The 26,264-nt window shown below is 38.3% G+C and overlaps 1 protein-coding gene across 5 annotated transcripts in view; it reads left to right on the plus strand.

Annotated features, from left to right (window-relative positions):
• The window catches only part of DYM (dymeclin), a 401,308-nt gene that overhangs the window by 81,802 nt on the left and 293,242 nt on the right, over positions 1 to 26,264 (plus strand). For all 5 annotated transcript variants that reach the window (XM_030810464.1, XM_030810466.1, XM_030810462.1 and 2 more), the window contains exon 6: positions 6,510 to 6,582. In XM_030810464.1, coding sequence (XP_030666324.1) covers positions 6,510 to 6,582 — 73 coding nt within the window. The remainder of the gene's footprint in view (positions 1 to 6,509; positions 6,583 to 26,264) is intronic.

Below are 26,264 nucleotides of genomic sequence, written 5' to 3' on the forward strand. Positions count from 1 at the left end.
ACTGAAATGCAGATCACTTTTTTTTTTTAGAAGAGTCCTTTTGCCTTTCCTCTTTATGATTAACCCACAAGAGACATTTTTGGTTTTGCTAATTAGAAGTTTAAATCTAATATTTTAGAATAAATTCAATGTTAGTTTCACTATTAAAGTGGCAAAAACATAGACTCTACTGTGAGTCTTTTATTTTCTGAATATAAGTTTTTAATAAATATAATTTAATTATGTGTTTTCCATTTTAAGGAAGCCAATTTTATTCTGAACTTTTTTTTTTTATTTTTTTATTAATTTTTTTTTGCACACAAAAAACAATAAACATTTTCTAAAAATACATACAAACAAAAAGATGCGTATCAAACATATTAGGAAGGTTACACATGGGAAGTCGGGGAATAGAAATGGGGGGTGGGAGTTAAGATAAGGTAGAGAGGGACTTTATGTGGATCAGTGATAATAACTCAATCCTCTATTTGACAAAGAAGAGGGAGAAGGAAGAGGAAGAAAAAGAAAGTGGGATAAAGGATCAGAAAGGGAGGAAAATAGAAAAAATTAGAGTATGACTCCAGGGTAGACCTGTTTTGTTGTCACTGAGTTGGTTGGTTGGTTTGTCTGTTGTATTTTTCATGTTTCGCCAAGTTGGCCAGACTGGTCTCGAACTCCTAGCCCGAAGTGATCAACCCGCCTCGCCCCCCAGAGTGCCGGGACCACAGGCGTGAGCCACCACGTCCAGCCCCCACATTGCTTCTGGCCTCCATTGTAGACCTCCCAGACGGAGCGGCCGGGCAGAGGCGCTCCTCACTTCTTCCCAGACACGGGGCGGCCGGGCAGAGGCGCTCCTCACTTCCCAGACGGGGCGGCCAGGCAGAGTCGCTCCTCACTTCTTCCCAGACGATCGGTGGCCGGGCAGAGGCGCCCCTCACTTCCCAGACAATGGGTGGCCCGGCAGAGGCGCTCCTCACTTCCCAGACGGGGCGGCCGGGCCGAGGCGCTCCTCACTTCCCAGACGGGGCGGCCGGGCAGAGGCGCTCCTCACTTCTTCCTGGACGGGGCGGCCGGGCAGAGGCGCTCCTCACTTCTTCCCGGACGGGGCGGCTGGGCAGAGGCGCTCCTCACTTCCCAGACGCGGCGGCCGGGCAGAGGCGCTCCTCACCTCCCAGACGATGGGTGGCCGGGCAGAGGTTCTCCTCACCTCCCAGACGGGGCAGCCGGGCAGAGGCGCTCCTCACTTCTTCCCGGACGGGGTGGCCGGGCGGAGGTGCTCCTCACTTCCCAGACGGGGCGGCCGGGCAGAGGTACCCCTCACCTCTTCCCAGACGGGGCGGCCGGGCAGAGGCGCTCCTCACTTCTTCCTGGACGGGGCGGCCGGGCGGAGGCGCTCCTCACTTCTTCCCGGACGGGGCGGCCGGGCGGAGGCGCTCCTCACTTCTTCCCGGACGGGGCGGCCGGGCGGAGGTGCTCCTCACTTCCCAGATGGGGCGGCCGGGCAGAGGTACCCCTCACCTCTTCCCAGACGGGGCGGCCGGGCAGAGGCGCTCCTCACTTCTTCCCGGACGGGGCGGCCGGGCAGAGGCGCTCCCCACGTCCCAGACGGGGCGGTGGCCGGGCAGGGGCTCGGGAGGCTGAGGCGGGCAGAGCACTCGGCGTCAGGAGCTGGCGAGCAGCGTGGCCAACATGGCGACCGCGCGCCTGCAGCCAAACGAGAAAAAGCAGGCAGCGGTGGCGTGCGGCGGCAGTCCCAGGCAGTCCGCGGCGCGGGCAGCAGCGAGCTGAGTAGATTGCAGCCTGGGCCACAGAGGGAAAGGAAAGAAAGAAAGAGAGAGAGAGAGAGAGAGAGAGAGAGAGAGAAAGAAGGAAGGAAAGAAGGAAAGGAAGGAAGGAAAGGAAGGAAAGCTATTCTGAACTTCTAAGGTACTCTGTTAACCTGTTTTTGGAGTACAGCCCTGTTCGATTAAGTTTTTAGTACTTGTATTTGGCACAGTGTAATTTTGGGCAGCATTAAAAAACCGGCAGTTCAACCTTCTGAACGCAAAGAAAACAAAGACAAAAACTCTGTCTTTTAACATTTCTTTTAATGACTATCTGTATTCTGATTTAAATCCATATGTTTCATTTTTCTGGTTACTTTGTTTTCTAATGATCAATGAGTGCTTTTTAAAAATAATTTTTTTGCTGTCTTCCTTTCCCTTCCTACTGTGATGGAAGGCATTTGATTAGGACAGTATTGTACTCTTCTCTGCTTCTCTCCCTAAGGACAAAACAAGAGTGCTGTCTCACTCAGCACATGGTGCTGAATGGATGCTAAACAGAATGAACTAACAGGGACTGCAGCTTAATTTTGGGTATACATTATTAGAACCTTAAGGGACCCTAGATATCATCTCACTTGTTTACTCCTTCCCCTGGTGAAGTTCATAGGGACTAGAGCAGTGGGGCTTTAGAGTGAGAAAAACTCCAGGAATAGGGCTGGGATTTTAGTGACCTTGTTCTGCACAATACGGATGATAATAGCTTATATTTATTCATTGTTTTAGATTATTTGTACATTGGATTTTGAGGGAGTCAAGAACTTCTAGTATGTGTTGATGAATACATAGTGTGTCATCTTGATGTATAAACTAATACGTAGTACTTCAGATGTCTCCTTCCTAACCGGGCCCATAGTACTTGGGGTTTTGTGTTTATAGTGTTCAGTAAAACATGAATTGGTTGAATATTTTCCCCCAACTTTGTATAGAAACATATCTTTAAAAATAACTTAAAGGATATTTTCCTTTTAATTTTTTCCCTTGAAAGTATAGATTTGAGTTCAAATCTGGGTTCTGCCCCTTACTGTAATTAAACTAACCTATCTGAACCTTGATGTCTTCACCTGTAAAATGATGATCATAATCATTAACTATTCATCAAGAGTTATTGTCAGGATTAACGTTAACATGACTGAGTATAAAGTGCTCATCACAATGCCTGTCAAAGGGTAGAGTACTTGGTAAATGTTTGCTGTTAATATGATCTTATAGAAACTAAGACTTAAAATATTAAAATATTTGTCTGGAGCTATTGTGGTAATTTAAAACTCTTTAAGGGAGAACTCTTTGTTTGTTTTTTTTTTAAGAGACAGGGTCTTGGTATGTTGCCCAAGCTGGCCTCCAACTCCTAGGCTCAAGAGACCCTCCTGCCTCAGCCTCCTGAGTAGCTGGCACTATAGCATGTGCCACTGCGCCCAGCATTGAGAGAGAACTCTTAGGAGAGAAATGTTCTTTCTTAGAGAACTCTAAGTTATAAAACTTTACGATACAGTAAACACACTGAATCTTTGCAAAGACCTTTGCTCAAAGAACCTCAGTTTATTTTGTCATTGACCTGCAAATTTCAAGAACTTTTAAGATTCTTTTTACTGTATGAAATGCTTGAATGTGTTACTATACTTTTTGTAGGTGAGTTTATATTTATTTTTTGGAACTAAGGAAGATATTTGGCCTTATAAGAAAGCTAAGGTGATATAAGTGCTAGTTGGGAAATAATGCAATATGAATGGCTTGCTTGATGTCAAACCTAGTAAGCAGTCAAATCTTGTCACTCTTCACTTAAAATATAATTATTTACTTCTAGATTAGCTGAGAAACAAGAATTTAGAATTCTGAGGAATTTTTTTAGTGAAAGGAAGTCTTAAGAGATTTCAGCTGGAAATCGCATATTGTCTTTTGTTAGAGCTTTGGCCTTGAAATATTACATTTTACTTCTATGAAACGTGTCTATCATCATCTTCATTATTTTATTGGATTGGTAACAAAGCTGTGTGTATACTCCTTAATTGACCCAACTGTAAATTTGGCCTAGGTTGTGATTTGAGTGGCACATGGAATTGAATAGAGAATCCTTGTCATCATCTTAAGATGTACAAATTAGGTGTTTTTATACCCTTGGAAGTTAAAAAATCAAATCAGGCACCATCTGTGGTTCCTGAGTGCTTGGTCTCTCACCTTCTGTAATTAAAAAACTGCTGGCTGCTTGGCTGAACAGGGATGTTATTAAACTGGCATTTGGTCTGAAATGTTCCTTAGGGAATCACTGAGTGATTTTAAGTGTTCTTTCTTGGGCCTGGGACACTGCATCCTGTAGAATGAGTTAAGGAGTGACCATTTAGCAAACATACATTGAGTATATATTATATACCAACAAATCAACTTGTTAGAGTAGGTTGTTAACTTGAGTTATGTTGGACAGCCTTGGCAATGAGAGGGATTTTAGTTAGATCTGGTAACTAATCATACAGTCCCAGAGACAAGTGTGACTTACTCTCTTATTTTTTTTTCTTCACTAATAATAGAGCCAAGCCCAATGCTTCTTGGAGTGAGATTTAATTTGGTTGTTGAACTTGAGTCTTGCTCTGTATCCTTTTTAGCATTGATCACTGTGTTCAGCGTGATTTAATATTCTTTTTAAGATTTGTACTTACCTCTCACGGAGTTACTGTGCCAGTTCTTTTTGTGGCAAATCAGGATGAAATTTCTTTATAATTTCTGAATGCTAGGTGATATTGTGGCCTAGAAAAGAAATTGCTAAACTTTTTTTTTTTGAGACTCCAAGTGCTTTGATGCTTTGCAGTTAACTGCTGGATTTTTTCTGAGACACTTGGGCTCAGTTCAGCAAATTGTATTGAGTACATACTATGTGCAAGCTCTTTGTGAGTCATCATCCTCAAGAAGTATAGAGTCCAGTAGGGGCCTGCCTGCTTGTAGACAAAAAATGATGGCATAATGTAACCAACATATGCAATGCAAGAGGCATGCACGAGGCATAGATACTTTATAGATTATTCAGGGTGAGGCAAGGGAGTGGGTTTCATGGAGGAGATGAAACTGAGGATGGTTCAGATGGATACAGATGGGCTTTTTAAAAATTAGGTTTTTATTGTTGGAGGCTATTCCAGGCAGAGGGAATGTTACTGAGGTGTGAAATGGCATGTAGCAGATAGCTTGGCATTGCTGGAATATACACTGCAGTACTGGAGGAAGATAAAGGTAGAACGGGATGCAGGACCTATATCTCCAAGAGTCTGGCATGCTGTACTTTGGAGCATGGAATTTTTCTGGTATATATTAATCAGCTTAAAGTAATTGAAAAGATCTAAGCCAGGAGAGTGAAAGGATGGAGTTTAGTTAGCTCTGTCTGATTGCAATCTGGAGTTTGGATTGCAGAGGAGTAAAATTGGAACTACAAATACTAACTAGTTATGAAGGTTAAAGGAGTCCAGGAGTCAGTTTTCTTTTTCTTTTCTTTTTTTTTTTGAGACACAGTCTCGCTTTGTTGCCCAGGCTGGAGTGCTGTGGCGCGACCTCAGTTCACTGCAACCTCTTCCTCCCGGGTTCAAGCAATTCTCCTGTCTCAGCCTCCTGAGTAGCTGGGACCACAGGCATGCGCCACCATGCTGGACTAATTTTTGTATTTTTAGTAGAGGTGGGGTTTCACCATGTTGGCCAGGCTGGTCTCGAACTCCTGACCTCAGGTGATCTGCCTGCCTTGGCCTCACAAAGTGCTGGGATTATAGGTGTGAGCCACCATACCCAGCCCAGGAGTGAGTTTTAATTTAGTAAACTTGTTTAGCTGAACTGTGGTGATGAGATAGTGAACAAAAAAGCACGACAATGGTGGAACTCTGGGGAACATGCCAATAGTTGAAAGGTATTTTGAGGAAGCAGACACTGGGAAGAAATAGAAAAAGAAGTTGGTTAAAAATAAGGTATTATAGGAACTGAGGAAAGAAAGAATTTCATGAAGGAGTAGGTGTCAGTAATGTCCAAGACCAGAAGTCACTTAAGATACTGACTGACTTTGGGAATTTGGAGGTCACTTACCTGCAGTAGTATGGGATAGGGGAACATTTCCATTGGAATGGTAATTTGCATCCTGCCATTGCCACTTACTTATTCTGTGACTTGGGAAAGCCCTTTTACCTTTGACTCATTGTCTGTAAAGAGGAGGTTGGCCTCTTTAATGGGGTTCAGTCTATGATCTGTGGAGCTCCAGAGGTTCATAAAAGGTACCTTGAGGCCCATCAAGAAATCAAGGGTAAGGCCAGATATTGGTTGGGGAGGAAGGGATAAAAGTCCTCTACCCCTGCTTCAAACAAAGCAGTGAGAGCAGCTTGATTTTTATCTGTTTCATATATTTGGCTTTAATGTAAGATTTCATTGAAAGAAACACAGTGCAGTATAAGAAATCTGACAACTACTGGCGTACAGGAGCCTTAAGTACCTTCAAGCTTTAAAAGCTATATTATTAACAGCAGGTGTTGAAAGGTCCTATACTAGATGAAGATCATGATAGATGCTAACCTATTCATGATTTGGATTTTATTCAGAGGTCAACATTAATATCTGAGTTTATATAATGATAACTGTTTGTATTCTCATTAGGAATGAAAATGTAACTTCTGAACAACTGTATTCTACTGTGTACTTTGTTAAAAAAAAAAAAAAAAACAAACCAAAACTTTTTATGTGTCTTACCAGGTTCTGACTCAGAAGATCTTTTGGAAGAATTGCTGTGCTGTTTGATGCAGTTAATCACTGATATTCCACTCTTGTAAGTTCTGGCTAGGCCAGGATTTGTTTTATCTTCTTTGTGGCAGATAATCATTGATCATGTTGAGGAGTTTGTGGGTCCTGATATAGTACTTATATGTGTGCCTTTTAAGGATTCTATATCCACAGAGTTCTTTTCTCTCTACCTAATATTTAGACTGACTATTCATCGTCAAAACAAAAATGTTACATTGTTAAGGGGAAAACAGTGAAACTATGTTAAGAATATGGTAGGCACATAATTAATCTCTGTATTAAGAGATCTTATAGATCTTTAGAAACAAGATTTTAAGAGAGAAGCAATTTGAATCCACTTCATATTGTGGTAGACACAGTGAGTTGAGTTCTCCTTATCTTCCTGACTTCCTGATTGTATTTCCAGCCTCTTTTGAAGCCAGATTTTCATTTCCAGCCTTCTTTGAAGCTAGGCATAGTCAGTGAGATGTAGAGGAAGGTCCTCCAAAGCTCTCTAAAAGGAACTGATTGAGTCAGCTAGGAGGCACATCTTTTTGATCTTGACAGCCCTTTCTCCTGCTCTCTGCAATGTGGATAGTCTTTTGAGTTGCATAGGCTTCTTGGCACCATGAACCAAGAGACTCACAGAAAATTCTGTTTTGATGTCATTGAGCTGCTGAACCAAAGTCAACAACTACCAGTACCACCTTTTTTCATCCTGGACTTCTCATGTGACAGAAATAGACCCTTACTTGTTAACACTGCTGTAACTGGGCTTCTGTCACTGCAGCTCAATGCAATTCCTATGTGATTCGAAATGTTCATCTCGTTTGTTGCTTTTTAAAATTTAAAATAGAGACAGGGCCTCGCTATGCTGGCCAGGTTGGTCTGGAACTCCCAGCTTCAAGTGATCCTCCCACCTCAGCCTCCCAAAGTGCCTGGATTACAGGTGTGAGCCACTGTGCTTGGCCTCATTTGTTACTTTTAAAGCAGTGATTCTCAACCTTTAAAACAATTATTGGCCAGGTGCAGTGTCTCACGCCTGTAATCCCAGCACTTTGGGAGCCTGAGGCAGGTGTATTGCTTGGATGCAGGAGTTGGCAACCAGCCTGGGCAATATAGTGAGACCCTGTCTCTACTTAAAAAAAAAAAAAAAAATTAGGCCGGGTGCAGTGGCTCATGCCTGTAATCACAGCACTTTGAGAGGCCGAGGTGGGCGGATCATGAGGTCAGGAGTTTAAGACCAGCCTGGCCAACATGGTGAAACCCCGTTTCTACTAAAAATACAAAAACTAGCTGGGCATGGTGGTGCGTGCCTGTAATCCCAGCTATTCAGGAGGCTGATGCAGGAGAATCATTTGAACCAAGGTCAGGAGGCGGAGGTTGCAGTGAGCCGAGATCGCGCCACTGCACTCCAGCCTGGGCTACAGAGTGAGACTACGTCACAAAAAAAATAAAAAATTAAAAAATTAAAAAAAAATATTGTCTCCCTGAGAAGCCTTGTTTAACATTTCTTTCATAATTGCCTCTCCCACTTAATGAAATTTGAATCCCCAGACACACTGAATATCTGTTTATGTCCTGCAGCCCTTTGGAGGACCGCAAACCGTTATTATTGTATCTATGAAGATTTTTACTTACCTCTGTGGAACCAATTTACGTCTCCTGTTGAAAATGCATATGTACAAGGAATTATTTTTGAAATAAAAAAGTAGATTTTAATGTTTCTCATCACAGAATCTCAGTCTACATGGAGATATAATTGGAAATGTGCTATTTGTCTATGGCCCCAAAAGGAAAGACAGATTTGTGAGAAAATAGGCTCCAGGCTGCTGTTGTACATGAATGCAGCATCTAGAATTTTAATATAGATTTCAAAGTGAGAACCACCAACCCCCGTCATGATATGGTCTGGTGGTATGCACCTGGGAAGGTAGGGCTGAGACGACTGAAGAGTCATCACCTAGGGAAGGAAATGGGACAATTTCCCATTCAACCGGAGCTCCTGCAGCAGACACATGCATGCCATCCTTTCTCCCCTTCCATTCTAACAGAACTCCAGTATTGTTTAGAGTGGTGCTGTGTGCCCAGATTAGTTTTTCAGACACTTTGGCAGTTCCATGTGACCATGTGACATAGTTTGGTTCAAGTATATGTGAGCAGAAGTCATGAACTTGCAGAGCATATCCACTCCAGCCTTTTGTTCATTGCCTTCTCTTCCTTCCTGGAATGTGGAGGCGATGCTTGGGCTGTCTTGAAACTATGTTAATGAGCATTGCACGCAAAGGATAGTGTCCTGGGAGCCTGGGATATTGGTGACAATATGAAACTACTACATTGGCCCTGGATCCTATATCTGGGTTTCCTCTTACATGAGAAAAATAGATACCTATCTTGCTTAGGCCACTGTGGTTAGGTTTCTTTTACATGTGGTCAGAGCAGGGAAGGGAAACACATACTGTGTACTGTTTCTTTGTCATGGTATGTGGAGTGCTTCATGTGTTCCTGATGTAATTTTAAAAGTAGTACCATTTGCAATTTTTTTTTCTTTTCCTTTTTTTTTTTGAGATGGAGTCTTACTCTGTCACCCAGGCTAGAGTGCAGTGGCGCGATCTCAGCTCACTGCAACCTCCGCCTCCTGGGTTGAAGCGATTCTCCTGCCTCAGCCTCCTGAGTAGCTGGGATTACAGACGAGCGCCACCACACCCGGCTAATTTTTGTATTTTTAGTAGAGATAGGGTTTCACCATGTTGGCCAGGCTGGTCTTGAATTCCTGACCTGTGATCTGCCCGCCTCGGCCTCCCAAAGTGTTGGAATTACAGGCGTGAGCCACTGTGCTCGGCCCTAAATATTTTTTTTTTTAAAACACAATACCAGGAATTTAGTATGTATCCTAAATGAGTACAATCTGTTTTTTTTGGGTTTTTTTTGCCTTTATTGATAAAATGTTTTGGTGACATTCAGGGGGATGGAAACAGTAAATACCTTTAGATAGTAAATTGGCTCCAAACACAATGAATAGAGCAGCCATTTAAACACTCTTGAGGAGCAAACCGATTGTGTTGTAATATATCAAACATTTCAGTGTTTTAATGTGTTTATACCTTTTAAATTAACTGAAAATGCACAGCTAGCCAGTTGTCTCCTATTATGTACACTCAGCTTTAACCAGCTGCTGAAACAATTTCTGATGATTTAATGTTCTTGGAACTCCATCCTACAAGAAGGTTTGTCTTGGTAACGGTTTCCATGTGAAACCAAACTACTCTTTAAATGTTTCATTTCCTCTAACTGAGGTGCAGTATTATGGATCAGTGTATAATTAAGAGGAAACAGGAATATATGCAAACCAGGAATGCTCTCACACCTGAACATCATCAGAAGTGCTATAAACATTTCACATTCTACATTGGTAATTCATCCTGTGCTGCATTAGCAGGTGAATAACAAGATGAAACTAATTTTAATGGCCACTGAGGGTAATTCAGAACTAGCGTAAATGTTTCTTATGAGACTTTTTCAATCATTCTGTTAATATTGAGAGCAAAGGGGTTACCATGGACACATACACATACATATGTATGTGTATGCTATATATTTAGAGATCTGTAAACTAAAATGTAAATCATACCTTATTATAAAGAGAATAGGATCAGTGGCAGTAGTTGAAATAAACTCCCAGAAGTTCATTACAGTGATCTTTGTCGGAGTTCATTTGTAATGAAGATTGACTTTTAAGTAGTTATTGGCTACTGTTTCTCAGACACTTTGGATTTGGTTTTTTTTTTTTTTTCTCACTCTGTTGCCCAGGCTGGAGTGCAGTGGCGTGATCTTGGCTCACTGCAAGCTCCGCCTCCCGGTTTCACATCATTCTCCTGCCTCAGCCTCCCCAGTAGCTGGGACTACAGGCACCCGCCACCACGCCTGGCTAATTTTTTGTATTTTTAGTAGAGACGGGGTTTCACCATGTTAGCCAGGATGGTCTCGATCTCCTGACCTTGTGATCCGCCTGCCTTGGCCTCCCAAAGTGCTGGGATTACAGGTGTGACCCACCGCGCCCGGCCAGATTTCTTGATAAAATATTAATTCACGGAGGTACTAATCTTCATTAAAATTGTTCATCTTTCAGGAATCCTTCCTTAACTCCATAGCTCTCAGCATTTATATATTTAAAATAAAGATTAAGTCATGCACGGGCTTGACATTTTTCAGTGTATATTGGATCGATCCCACTAGAATTTAAATAAATCTGCCAAAAGCAAAACCTTGCCTTTGATTTTTATACCTTCCCTGTGTCTCAGTGAAGTAAACAGGAAAGTAATAAAGATAAAGGTGTTTTCCTCAGGACACTAATATGGAGTGTTCTAACAGAAAGAACGTGGGTAGGTAAGCCAGAGGTAAAAGCCCAGCGCTTGGAATTTGTGACACTGTCTGGGTTCTTGTAGTGTTGAATGAGACTTGTGGGAACCAACCGAGTGGTGGAGTCAGGCGGGGCCATAGCTGTAGAAGCAGTGATGTGGTATAGACCCATCCTTGTATTTTGGGGGCTTCTCGTGATGCTGTTTTGTTAAGAAATGGAAGTTATTTTGAGGACTCAAATTAGATTTTTTTCCCTTGTCTTTGTATCTGTTTTTGTTGCTGTCATTTTTCAGCAAATCTGTGGCTGTTAGCTGTACACGATGATGTCAGTGTCAAGCACAGGCCCCACCCCTTCTCACTAGTGCCACCATTCTGGGCAGGTCTGCTCAGAGTAGGCCTCTTTCTATTGGCCTCAGACCCAAAATACAGCCTCTTTCTCTGGGATCCGTTTCTGTGGTCTTTCTTAGGAACCTGTGAACTCACTGAGGACTGTTTAACTTTTAGTCTGGCCCTGATTTGCAGATTTGTCAATTATAATTTAATCTAAGAAAACTTTTTCTAGTTTTTTCATAAGATATAGATTGATAAAGATGAGAGTTTCATAATTAATTGCTCTCACTGCCTTTTTCAGGAGTGTGTATCTATTTGTGTACTGTGACTTGTCGAGTACAGGGGATATCTGATATCATCTGCTAACCCTCACCAGTGGTCTTGCTAATGTGGAGCATGCCAGTCCACGCTGTGTCTAGGGTCTTTGCCTTCTTTCCTTCTGCAGTCTGTCTTCCTTTAGATATTTGCATGGCTCACATTCTGACCTCCTTCAAGCTTTCATCTGCTTCAAGTTTTGTGTCTTTAGAAATGGCCACCCTGACTACCCTACAGAGTAGCTTTGACCACCTGAAAATAGCTCCCCTCTCATTCTGTGTCCTTTTTTCATGTGTTATTTATTTACTTACGTATTTATTTTTTTGAGATGGGATTCCCACTCTGTCACCCAGCCTGGAGGGCAGTGGCACAATCACGGCTCAGTATAGCCTCAACTGCCCAGGCCCAAGCAATTCTCCCATCTCAGACTCTTGAGTATCTGGGGCCACAGGTGTGTGCCACCATGCCTGGCTAATTTTTAAAATTATTTGTAGAGATGAGGTCTTGCTGTGTTGCCCAGGCTGGCCTTGAATTCTGGGCTCAAGCAACCCTCCTGCCTCGGTCTCATAAAGTGCTGGGATTACAGGCAAGAGCCACCACACCCGGCCTGTTTTTTGTCTTAACACTTTTCACTACTTTTCATATTATCTGTTACCTCTTTTGCTCATGTTTTCCCAATAAAACTAGAATGAAAGCTCCATGAAAACAGGGGCTCTTGTGGCAGCATTTGGTTTGCTCACTGCTGCTGCATCCATGATATTCAGGTTAGCCTGGCACATGGTAGACTCAAATATTTCTTTACTGAGTAAATTATTAAGGGTCTAACCTGTTCATTGTGCTTAAAGCATTTTGTTTGTTTTTTTCTCAGCATCTAGTCTATATGGAAACAGTATTGTGCTAAGACATATTCCACTGCGAGTGTAATGGCTCATTTGTAGTTGGCACATTGTAACAATGGGGTGTCTTACTGACATTTGTAGTAGAAATGGGCTACTGGAAGCGGAAACACTGAGAAATAATGCCTGAGAATGTTTAAGGAACTAGTAGATTAATTAGTTATAATTAGTTATAACTAATTAGTTTAGTTTAGGGACAATGGGCTTTATATCTCAGTAGTCCCTAGATTATTCTTAGTATAATAATTTCTTTTTAATTCAGGTCATCCTCAAAAACATATTGTGAATATACTATGTGTGTACAGTGAAGTAGACCCTGAACATAGAAAGGTGTGACTCTTGAAGAGCTTAGAGGTAGACAGACAGAAAGATACCCCGATGAGAAGAACATTTGATAAATGCCACAGTCATTTGGAGTTGAACGGATTAGCACTGGCTAAATCATTAAAGAGGCAGAAAAGAACTGGATAGGGACTTCTTAGGTATGAATAATGTATTTGGAGAATCACAGACACATTAGGTTGAGCAGAGGGTTTGTGGAATATTAGGGATAAAGAAGCAACATTGATGTAGCAAAGACTCAAATGTTAGAGGACTAAAGATTTGATTATTTTTAGGGTTCTCTGTTAATTGAGATATAAAAAAGAATATAATTATTAGAAATATTTTTCTAAAATCCATTTTGGAAATATTTGAGTGTGAAACTGAGAATCTTATTTATAAAATTCAGTTTATAGCATTTCTAAAATGTAATAACATTATACAGGATGCACATTTATTGGACCCATAGACTAATAGTACTGGGTTAGATGTTCTACTGTGGAAATTTGAGTACTGAAAACATTTGGTGGTAACAGTGAGTAGATGGTTCAAGAACCTAAAGAGTCATAAATGGTTTCTTTATGGAGTCTCCAAGTTGTTGGAAGAGAGTAAAGGTACAGGAGAGACCTGTGGTTGGCAACGAAGGGCCTAGCTTTTGGGAAAATGCCTTTCTACAGCCCTACATGTTGATGCTAAAATACTTCTCTAAATCTAGCCGTAAGGTACGTGAAGGAGTGGGGGTGGGGTTGAGGGGTGACTACAGCAAGTCAGCATTTTAAGTTTTAGGTGTTGCAAGGTAAACATCCTAATTCTGAATGAATTAGGCATTTAAGGCATCGATTGAATCAATGAATCAAAGATTGTAGTATTTTCAGATACCAAGACAGTATTACGTATTAAGTTCACAATAGCTTTTTAGTTTGAAAATTGATATCTGGTGCCTTCAGAGAATTTTTCCTGGTAAAAAACCAAGATTGTTACTGAATGCTGCTGTTAATTTTGTTTGCTGTTAATAATACATGTATAGCAAAATAGGAATAAAGTGATTTGACATTAATAACTGCAAATTTTAATTCTCCCAACAAACAATTGATTTTTTTCTTTTTAATTTTTTCTGACACATAACTTACTTCTTTACAGAGTAATTTCTTTTCAGACATAATTCAGATTATATTACATTTGAATATTTTCTAGTAGTCATTGGTGCTGAATTTTAAGTGGTCATATATGTATGCACATGGTTTGGGGACAAAATCACATTGCACAGAGGCTTATAATGAGAACAAATGTTATTTGTCTCACCCCTTTTTAAATGTTTCCCCCTGAGAGACAAACTTTCTAAATTCTCACCTGTTATGGTGGTTTATATAAACCTTTACCTTCATTTAACCTTGTATATTTCGAAATAATATACCATTATTTTGAAAAAATAATAGTCTTTTTTTTTTACATTTAGTTTTGAGAGTAATTTTAGGTTCACCACAAAATTGAGCAGAAAGTACAGAATTAAAAAGAAAAAAAATTAGTTGTTTGTTGGGAGAATTAAAATTTGCAGTTATTAATGTCAAGCCACCCCCACACACATATAGCCTCCTGCACCGTCAGTGTCCCTCAGCAGAGGAATACATTTGTTATAATTGATAAACCTGCATTGGCACTGGATTATCACCCAAATATAGTTTACTTTAGTGTTCCCTGTCGGTGTTTATCTTCTATGGGATTAGACAAATGTATCAATGACATATGATAGATACATTTGTATCTATCAGTGTATCATATTGATCAACGTATCTATTGTATCTATCAATGTATTGATCAATGTATCAATTATATCTGTCAATTGTATCTATCAGTGTATCAGTGTATCATCTATCTATGTATCATCTATCAATGTACCTATCAATTATTGATAGATCTATCTATACATTGATATCTATGATATCTATGATAGATATCAATGTATATCTATTGATATCTATATCTATGATAGATATCAATGTATATCTATTGATATCTATATCTATTGATATCTATACATTGATAGATACATCTATCAATGTATCTATCAGTTTATTGATCAATATATCAATTGTATCAGTGTATCAATGTGTTGATCAATGTATCTATCATTGTCGTATACAGAGTAGATCAATGGATGATGGTTAAAGTATGTTTAATTTTGTAAGAAATTTATATTCTATGGGATTAGACAAATGCGTGATGAAATGTATCTATCATTGTCATATCATACAGAGTAGATGAATGGATGATGGTTAAAGTATGTTTAATTTTTTAGAAACTGCTTAACTGTCTTCCAAAATGCCTATACCAATTTTGCCATTCCCACCAGTAACGAATGAGAGTTCCTATTGTTCCACATCCTTGTCAGCATTTGGTGGTGTTAGTGTTTTAAATTTTGGCATTTGAATAGGTGTGTAGTGGTATCTCATTGTTTTAATTTGCAGTTCCCTAATGACATATGATGTTGAGCATCTCTTCATATGCTTGTGTCATCTGTGTATCTTTTTTGATGATATATCTGTTAGTCTTTGGTCCACTTTTTAATTGGGTTGTGTTCTTGTTGAGTTTTAAGAGTTCTTTGTATATTTTAGATAACAATCCATTATCAGATATGTCTTCAGCAAATGTTTTCTCCCAGCCTGTGGCATTTCTTCTCATTCTCTTCACAGTGTCTTTCACAGAATAGAAATTTTTAATTTTAATGAGGCCTTTTCTGTCAGTTATTTTTTTCTTGGATCATGTCTTTCACAGAGTAGGAAACTTTAAATTTTAAAATTTTAATCTTACTATCAATAATTTCTTTCATGGATTGTGCCTTTGGTGTTGTATCCAAAAAGTCATCACCATACCCAAGTTCATTTGGATTTTCTCCTATTTTATCGTTTTAGAGTTTTATAGTTTTGCATTTCATATTTAGATCTGTCTTTTTTTTTGCATCTGGATATCCAGTTGTTTCAGCATCTGGTTGAAGAGACTACCTTTCCCCATTATACTGTCTTTGCTTCTTTGTCGAAGACCAAGTAGGTATATGTGGGTCTATTTCTGAGTGCTCAGTTCTGTTCTGTTGATCTATTCTTTTGCCAGTGTCATGCTGTCTTGATTACTTACTGTAGCCTTGTAATAGGTCTTGAAGGATAATTCCAGTTCTTTTAGTTTGTTCTGCTGTTTCAATTTTGTGTTGATATTTATAGGCCTTTTGCTTTTCTGTATAACTTTAGAACCAGTTTGTTGTGTTACTACAAGTTACTACAAAGTAACTTGCAGGTGTTGTGATTTGAATTGTGTTGGATCTGTAGATCACATTGAGAGGAATCTTGACAATATTGAGTCTTTCTATCCATGAACATAGAATCTCTTTCTATTTATTTAGTTATTTGATTTCTTTCATCAAAGTTTTATGGTTTTGCTCATACAGCTTTTGTACATGTGTTGTTAGATTTATATCCAAGTGTTTTATTTTCTTGGTTCTTAATGTAAATGTATACCACCTTTTTGATTCACTAAATTATTTATTGATGTCTGCTCAGATGATTATCTCCTTCTGTCTACTTGTACCTTTTCCCTTGCTATATTCTTTTATTATATTTAAATTATTTTTAGTTTTTCTGTGTAATATATGTCTTTTTAGTCCTTCAAATATAGGCAGTAACACTTGATTTTCCCTTTGTAAATTAAAGATACTACTTCCCACACCCTTCATTCAGTTCTCTTTCTTTTCTCTTCTTACTTGTATTATCTGTACTTTAGTATCTACTTATTTTCCCCCAGGATGACAAGTTTACTTAAGAATACTCTTTGTAGGAAGTATACAAAAGGAAGCCAAAGAGCAGGGATTAGTTGGGTTCAATAAAAATAATGAGAAGGCAGAACTCTCCGTCTCTTAAATTTTTACTATGTATTTTAGTTGTTTTAAAATATTGCTAATTTCTAGATCAGAAGACATATAGGTAAATCTTGTAACATGATTGGAGCTAAGTTAGGGGATAGATAATCTAAATGGGAGAAGTGACTTGGAAATGTGTATATGTTTTTAATTTTCTTTGAATATATTTATTGTTTTGAGAATTTAAATCGGCTAATGAAACTACTCTATGAAGACCTGACTAGGGAGGAATTTGGAAACTTTTGTTTCTACATTTTGGACCTATTTTACTCCCTCCCAAAAATCTGTCAGGATGACAGAGTATCAGAATTTACAGAGAAAGCAATATATGTACTTGTAATTTGCAGTAGATCTGTTGTACTTCAATAAAGAGTATTGAAAAGCTTTAAAAAAAAAAATCAGACCCTCCCAGTAATCTACTTAGGCACAGGGAGAGTTTAATAAAGTAAATCACTAGATACTGTCAATTATTTGGGCATCAAACCTTGCTAAATAATCCATAGTTGATTCCTTAAGAGTCAACTTCAACTACAAAAATCCACTCCAGTGTCACAGGAGGTTTTATTTTATTTTATTTTATCTTATTATTTTTTTAAAAGTTAGGTTTATTGATGTATAATTTACATTTGGCAAAATTCATCTTTTCTATTGTTCAGTTCTATGAGTTTTGACAAATGCATACGGTTACACACACTGAAATTATGATATAGAACAGTTCAATTACATCCCTCTCAACTCAAGTTCCCTAGTTTCCCTTGTAGTCAGTCTGTACCCCAACTCCCAGTCCCTGGTAACCACTTGGCAAGAAGTATGGCGTGATCTACTTTCCCATGTAAGTTTTTGTTTTTCTTGGAATTTAATGGCATTTCTTAGCTTTTTGTGTTTTTTCCTTTATTTTAGCTTCACTTTTAAAAATAAAGCTTTATTGAGATAGCATTCATATGCCACAAAATTCAGGCTTCTAACTTGTACAATTAATTGATTTTAGTGTATTCACAAAATTGTACAACCATCACCATTATCTAATACCAGAACATTTTCAGCACCCCAGGCAGAAGCCATGTGCCCATTAGCGGTCACTCTTCATTTCTCAGCCCCTAGCAAAACTGACCTACTTTGTGTTTCTGTGGGATTTGGCTATTCTGTACATTTCATACAAATTGTATCATATCACATATGGTCTTTTGTGTTTGCATTGTTTTACTTAGTATGTTTTCAAGGTTCATTCTAGTTGTAGCATGGATCAGTACTTCATTCTTTTTTTATTATTTTAGCCTAATTTTTGAAAGTTCTACGTGTAGTCTTGGGACTACCCTTATTGACACCATGAGTCCTCTTGCTTCAGTCTAGACTGCTTGCTTTCTAGGGCTATCACATAGCTGTGTCATCTGGGATTCCTCTTCACTATTTTCTTGGGTGGCCTCCAGTGTTGGCTGATATTCTTTACAGCCATTTTTGGTTTATTTCCTCAGTTTTCATGTAGCACATTCTCATGTAGCTTTTGAAGAAAGTATTAGTCCTTACTTGTTTATATGTGTATGTATTTGTCTTGTGTGTCTACATTTGAATGATAGGTAGGCTACTTATGAGTTTCTGATTGAGAATCAGTATTCCCTAGAGTTTTGAAGATATTCCATTATTGTCTAATAATATTATTAGTGTTGTTAGAGGCAATTCTGATGCCATCTGATTATCATTGCTCTGTATGGTTTTTTTTTTTCTTTTCCTCGGTGGAAGATTTTAGAATCTTGAGTTTGTCTTTAGAATTCTGAAATATGGTGATGTGTTAGTGTGGCTGATATTTTTTCATTGATGGACTGCTTATTAGTCAGTAAATATTTGTTCTTCAACTGTGGGCAGTTTTTTGTGTTATTCAATATTTCTTTGTGCATTTATTCCCTCTTTTTAAATGTATTTTTATTTATTTATTTATTTAGAGACAGAGTCTCACTCTGTTGCCCAGACTGGAGTGCAGTGGCACAATCTTGACTCATTGCAACCTCTGCTTCCCGGGTTCAAGCGATTTCCGTCTAATTTTTGTATTTGTAGTAGAGCCAGGGTTTCACCATGTTGGCCAGGCTGGTCTTGAGCTCCTGACCTCAAGTGTTCTGCCCTCTTCAGCCTCCCGAAGTGCTAGGATTACAGGTGAGAGCCACCGTACCCGGCCCTTCCCTCTTTTTTTAAGTCTCTCTAAAACTCATGTTCAAGTCAGATACTGGACTTTGTAGATTTAACCTCTCATCTCAACTTTTTACATCTTAAAAAAAAATTCTAACTTGTTGGAAATTTGTTTGATTTTTAGCTTTTGACCTCCCTCATCAAAATTTCTGTATTAAAATATTTATTTTTAATAGGTAATATATGTGCATGGAAAAAAAATCAGACAGTATAAAAGGGAATTTAATAAGTCATCTTCTCACTTTGGACCCTTACTGTCCAATCTTCTAGTCCCTCTGCCAGTCGTAGCATACCGCATAAAAAGTGTTTGGTTTTTTTTTTCTTTTTTTTTTTTTCTTGAGACAGAGTCTCACCCTGTCACCCAGGGTGGAGTGCAATGGTGCGATCTTGGCTCACCGCAACCTCCGCCCCCCGGGTTTAAATGATTCCCCTGCCTCAGCCTCCCGGGTAGCTGGAATTACAGGCACCTGCCACCATGCTCAGTTTAGTTTTGTATTTTTAGTAGAGATGGGGTTTCACCAAGTTGGCCAGGCCGGTCTCGAACTCCTGACCTTGTGATCCGCCCACCGTGGCCTCCCAAAGTGCTGGGATTACAGACGTAAGCCACTGCGCTCAGCCAAAAGTGTTTTTAAATAAAAATGATACCAGCCAGACAGACTATTCTGTAAGTTGCTTTTATCACTTTTAACTTGATTTTTCCCAATCAGTAGCTATAGATCAACTTTGTTTTTTTATAGCTATGTATGGATTGTCTGAATATATCATAATTTAATCAGTCTCTTATGAAAATTTAGTTCATTTCCACTCTTTTATAAACACTCCAATGAATATTCATGTACATAAATTCACTTCATATATACACATATAGCCATCGTATGTATTTTAGAGTTGGCATTAATTGTGCACATTTTAAGTTTTGATAAAGATGTGATAAATTTGGTAACAATTTATTCCCTAAAAAGATTATACCAATTATAGTCCCACCAAAAGCCTCTAGTAGAGCCTTGCAAACATTGTATATTATAAAATTTTTTGTAGGTTAAAAATTGAAGTCATACTGTGATCCTTTTTTAAATTTTTTTGAGACAGGGTCTCGCTCTATCACCCAGGTTGGAGTACAGTGGTGCGATCACAGCTCACTGCAAGCTCGAATTCCTGGACTCAAGCAAAGCTTCCTCCTCCACTTCCCTAGTAGCTGGGACTACAGGTGTGTGCCACCATGCCTAGCTAATTTTTTAAATTTTTAGTAGAGTTGAGGTCTTGCTATGTTACCCAGGCTGGTCTCAAACTTCTGGCCTCAAGCAGTCCTTCTGCCTTTGCCTCCCAAAGTTTTGGGATGACAGATGTGAGTCACGGCGCCTAGTTATATTGTGATTCTTATGTGCATTTTCTCATTATAAGTGAAGTTGAATATCTCTTAATATTTTTAAAAGCCATTTCTAACATTTGATGAAATTTTACAATCATTTTTAGTTCCAGAGAGTTCTTTTTCTCTGATTATTTTGCGTTGGCCTAATTGCACTTTGGACATGTACTTACCCACCATAAATTCTATACTTGTTACAATTTTGGAATATTTGCTTTATCATTATGTGTCCATCTTTTCAATCTGTCAGTCTATCTTACTTTTTGTTTTTAAGAATATTTTTAATAACTTTTTTGTGTTGAACTTTAGTTTATTTCAAGAAAATTTGTGGCTATATTTTAAATATTTGATGCATTTTTTGCATATACAGTATAGTATTTAAATTATTAAAAGTTCAGTTTTTAATATTTATGGTTTTATGTTGTTTTTTTTTTCTTTTTTTTGAGACAGAGTCTCACTCTGTCACCCAGGCGGGAGTGCAGTGGCACCATCTCGGCTCACTGCAACCTCCGCCTCCCAGGTTCAAGCGATTCTCGTGCCTCAGCCTCACCAGTAGCTGGGATTACAGGTGCCCACCACCATGCCCGGCTAGTTTTTATATTTTTAGTAGAGATGGGGTTTCGCCATTTTGGCCAGTCTGGTCTCGAACTGCTGTGCTCAAGTCATCTGCCCACTTCGGCTTCCCAAAGTGCTGAGATTGTAGGTGTGAGCCACTGCATCTGGTGTTTTTTTTTTTTTTTTTTTTTTGATGAGGAGTCTCACTCTGTTACCAGGCTGGAGTGCAGTGGCGCGATCATGGCTTACTGCAATCTCCACCTCCCGGGTTCGAGTGATTCTCCTGCCTCAGCCTCCCGAGTAACTGGGATTACAGGCGTGCACCACCATGCCCAGCTGATTTTTGTATTTTTAGTAGAGATGGGGTTTCACCATGTTGGCCAGGATGGCCTCTATCTCTTGACCTCAGGTGAGCCACTTGCCTTGGCCTCCCAAAGTGCTGGGATTACAGGCGTGAGCCACTGCACTTGGCCCATTTTTTTTCTTTTTTTATAAATCATAAAAAAATGGAATAGATATTTTAATTTGTGTGATCCATCCCTTTAGTTTTTATATATAATGAAGTTGATAGGTAATGTGGTTGATAACGGTAATGAGTGGCAGTTCTGAGATTAAAATCCACATTTCTTGAATCCCAAATGCCAAGCACTCTTTCTTCTAGCGTTAAGACTTTTATAAATGAGGAGTATTACCATGTCTTTGATTTGTTAATTTTTAAAACTAGCCATTATGCTAACAAACCGTTGTTGACAATATCTGTACTATAGCATATTATTTTTTAGTCTTTCCCCATATTTGACTCCTAGAATCCCCATGACTCCTAGAATCCCCATGTTGGCATGCATTGATATTTCTAAATTTTGGTCTCAATCCTTTGAACTTGTCAGTTGTTTTTATTAAACTTATGTTCCATTTACAGTACCATCAGGTTTCTTATCCAATAGTAAGTAAAAGGAGGATTTTTTTTCCTCTGTATTCGTTGACTGCCCTTAGCCAACACTAACACCCATTTCATGAAGTCTTTTGTCTTTATCCAAGTGTTCCATTGTGCCCTAGCAGTGAAGTGCAGGGTCATGGCGCCTGTCTCTTTTTCTTCACATGAAATTAATAACTTGCTCCAGCAGTAGTTTGTTCTAGGACATTCCAGACCAGATGGTGGGAAGTTCTTGGGATAATATGGCAGCTAAAGCAGTATTTTGGCTTTTTAAGGTTGACTTTGTTTTGGTGATTGTGTAAAATGAAAATCTTCTGACATTAAAACAAGAAAGATCTGTTGGATTAAAACATTTTTCATCTTCTAAAAACCACCACACTCAGCATGGTAGAATTTTGGTTTCTTTCAAGTATTGGCCTCTCTGGCTCTTTTTCCTGATTATTTGGCACTTAAGATAGCCAAATTAATATATTTTTAATTTTGTCTTCACAGAAATGTAACATTGCTTTTGAATTCCTTTTTAAGAGCATTATAGAAAGTTACAGGAGGAAATGACATTAGAGGTCCTCTTGCACAGTGTACTTATTTACAAATAAGAAAACTGAGACCCAGAGAAGTTATTTATTGAAGTTAACAGAGCGAGTTAATAGATACTTAGAAGCAGACCCTAACTTTCTTAATTTTGAATAGGTGACTCCTGCAGCATACTGTTTGCGATTTGGGTAACTTCGTTTTTTCTTTGCTTTTATTTCAATATGTTATATTTTAATTAATAAAAGTTCAGTTTTTAATATTTATGGCAGTCTTGTTTTTGGTTATTAACTTTTATATAGATGATGCATTTATATTATTCAAAAATCCAACACATAAAAGTATGCATGAACAATCTCCCTCTCATCCTTGTCTCCCATCTCCCTAGTCCTTCCATTGGCCTCCATAGTTAACTGCTATTCTTAGTTTCTTACTTATCCTTCTTATAATTTTTCACAAATATAGAGATGACCTCCAACTTAATGATAATTTGACTTATGATTTTTTGAATTTATGATTGTGTGAAAGCGATAGGCATTCAGTAGAAACTGTACTTCAAGTACCTATACAACTATTTTATTTTTCACTTTCAGTACAGTGTTCAATAAATTACATGAAATATTCAACACTTTATTATAAAGTAGTCTTTGTGTTAGATGACTTTGCCCAACTGTAGGCTTATTTAAGTATTCACGCATGTGTAAGGTAAGCTAAGCTAAGTTACAATATAATAGATTAGGGTATTTAAATTCATTTTTGGCTTTTGATACATTCAACTTACAGTAGATTTATTGGGACATAATTCCATTATTAGTCAAAGAGCATCTGTATATTCAGTTATGAATATAGATTCTTATTTCACCTTGCTTCCACATAAAAAGGTAGGAAATTCTACATATTGTTTTGAACTTTATTCTTTTTCTAGTTAACATTCTATCCTGACAGTTGTTGTACACTATATAGAACTTTCTCATTTTTATTTTTTAAATAACAACTTTATTGAGATATATTTTAAATACTAAAATTTTCACCCTTTAAAAATATACAGTTCAGTGGTTTGCGGTATGTTCACAAAGTTGTGAAACCAACACCACTATCGAATTCTAGAACATTTTCATTATCCAAAGAGAAACTGTGCACCCATTAGCAGTCACGCCTCATTTATCCCTCTCCTCTGCCCCTAGTAACCACTCATCTGCCTTCTGTCTATGCATTTCCCTATTCTGGATATTTTATGCAAGTGAAATCGTACAATATGTGGCTTTTGTATCTGGCATTTACTTCGTATAATGTGTTCAGGGTTCATTCATGTTATATAATATGTACCAGTATTTCATTCTTTTTTATGCTGAAAAGTACCCCTTGTCTGTATATACCACATTTTGCTTATTCACCAGTTGATATACATTGGGTTTATTTTTACTTTTTGGCCATTATGAGTAATGCTGCTTTGAGCATCAATGTACAAGATTTTGTGTGGAAACGTTTTCAGTTCTTCTGGGTATGCATCTAAGAATGGAATTGCTGGATGATATGGTAACTCTGTATTTAACTTTTTGAGTTAACTGCCAAACTTTTCCACAGCAGTTTCACCACTTTACCTTCCTGCCAGCCATGAAAGAGGGTTTCAGTTTCTCCACAGCCTTTCTCACTCTTCTTCAAATGCTATATAATGTTCTGTGGTAGATCAGTATCAAAATATATTTAATCATGCCCTTATTGATGGACATTGTTAATTTGTTTTTGCTCATATCCTTTGCTCAGTTGGTATTGCCGCCTCTATTATATCTTTCTAAAACCCTTTCTGTGTTAGAATTTAAGTATTTTTTTCAGTTTGCCTGTTGACTTACTTGCTTATAGGATATTTTTGTTTTTGTCATGATGACTTTTAATAAAACAATTTTGAATAATTTAAATTTATCCATCTTTTATAGCTTTTAGGCTTAAGGATCTATAAGCTGACTCAGTTTTACCTTTTTAAACCTCATCTCTTACTACTCTTCTTCTTGCACATTGTATTCTAGCCCTACTGGCCTCTGTTGTTCCTTAAAGGTACTAGGTGTATTCCTACCTTAGGGACTGCATGTGCTGGGCCCTCTACTTGGAAGACACTTCCCTTGCCACCTTGCTTCTTTCAAGTCTTTGCTTAAATGTCAAGTCCTTGTTGAGGTCTTCTTATTTAAAATTGTAATACACCTGTGATAGGTTGTCAGTAGTCCCCCAAATTTATCTTCTTTATTTAGAGTTTAGCTGGACAATGGCTGTCCAGGTAGAGATGCCATTTATCAGGATCCCCTGCAGCTAGGTATGGATGTACCAGAAGAAGAGATATATGCTACTTTTACATTTAAAAAAAAGAAATGGCTTGTCTTGGAGTGCATTTTTTCCTCTTCTCTTTGGTGGGAAATTATGACAACTGGCACAAACTTTGAAGCACATGCAAAGGGTACTAGAGCTTCCTTCCCAGCATGGGCCTTGCGTATTCTTATCAAGTAGAGCCTACCTGATCTGGATTATTTTCTGGATTATGATATGGCAGAGAAATTAACTTTGATCCTGTTTTAAATACTTGAACTTTAGACCTCTTTGTCACAGCAGCTTAGCCTGTTACTTACCCTTCTACCCTAACCTGGCACTCTTCGTCCTACCTTTATACCTTACTTTTTTCATAGCAGTTATCTTTTAATTTAATGTATAACATATTTATTTATCTGCCCCTCTAGATTTAAGCTCTGTGAAGCTTTGCTTATAGTAGATACCCAATGAATGATTGGAAAGACCTTCACTAAAGCATGTTATAAAGGAATTCTTCCATTTCTTTTTAGATTTAAACCTTTGATATATTTGGGATTTATTTTTGTATAGAGTCTGTGGTATGGATTCAGGTTTTCTTTTTTTCCCACAGGGTTATACAGTTGTCCTACTATATGTATTAATGTCCTTTTAGAATGTTACTGATGAAGTCCTATTACTAACTTATATAACAATGATTTAAAAATAAGAAATGTCTATTCTTCTTCCTGTTAGATTTCTCACGGGAGAGATAACTGCAGACTCAATCATCATCAGATCAAAAGGAGATTTTTTTTAAGGCATTAATTCTTGTTTTCTCTAAATCTTGTATTTTTATTCGTATTAAGTGGTGTGTTGACATGTGACATCTCTTGATCTTTGGCTTGTAGTTACAGGCTATTTTGTAAATAATCAAGAATAACAAAGTCCAGAGTCTTGAGTTATGAATATGAGTTAGCCAAGCAGTTTGGAGGCAGAAGGGGAAGTTGAAGCCATCACAGAGACTTAGGAGATGTGAGGGAACGTGGTAACGAGGAAGCAGTAGTTGATGGATAGTTGCATTTTGCCCACGTGTGTCTTTAAAATGTATTTCTTAAATGGCTGTTCCAGGGTTTTTCTGTTTACATCATTTTTTCCCCAGATACGTAGAACCCAAATTTGGGTTCCTTATTTTTAAACTGACTTTTTAAAAACATCAGTCATCTTCAATACCATTTATTACAGAAAATGGATTAAATGAAGGCATGGGCTACTTTGAATAAGTCTTGCTTCAAATGAATGTTGAGTAATTATTTTTGTTGTTACTACTAGTTCTGTTACTGTGGATCCAGGAGTCTAGTGATTTTTTTTTTTTTTAATGTGGTGTAGAGGTGGGGTCTTGCTATGTTGCCCAAGCCTGTCCTGAACTCCTGGCCTCAAGTGATCCTCCTGCCTCAGTCTCCTAAAGTGCTGGGATTACAGGCATGAGCCAGCATGCCCAGGCATAAATTTTTCTGCAGAGTGCTAAATCATAAAAAAGTGTTTAGAAGCTGGGAGTTTCAGATATTTTTCGTCATTTAAAATTTGTACACGAATGGATGTATTTTTCTTGGTTTTGGTAAAATAGTATTAATTTCTCACTGTGCCTGTGAGCATAGTTGAAGAGACTATTCAAAAATATGTGAGTATTCACTGGTTGTCAGTCCTTGTTTTAGGTGCTAGGGATACAATACTGAGTAAGATATAAATTCTAGTTGCGAGTGGGATA

Source organism: Nomascus leucogenys, chromosome 4 (assembly GCF_006542625.1).
Source record: "Nomascus leucogenys isolate Asia chromosome 4, Asia_NLE_v1, whole genome shotgun sequence".
Classification (NCBI taxonomy): Eukaryota; Metazoa; Chordata; class Mammalia; order Primates; family Hylobatidae; genus Nomascus; species Nomascus leucogenys.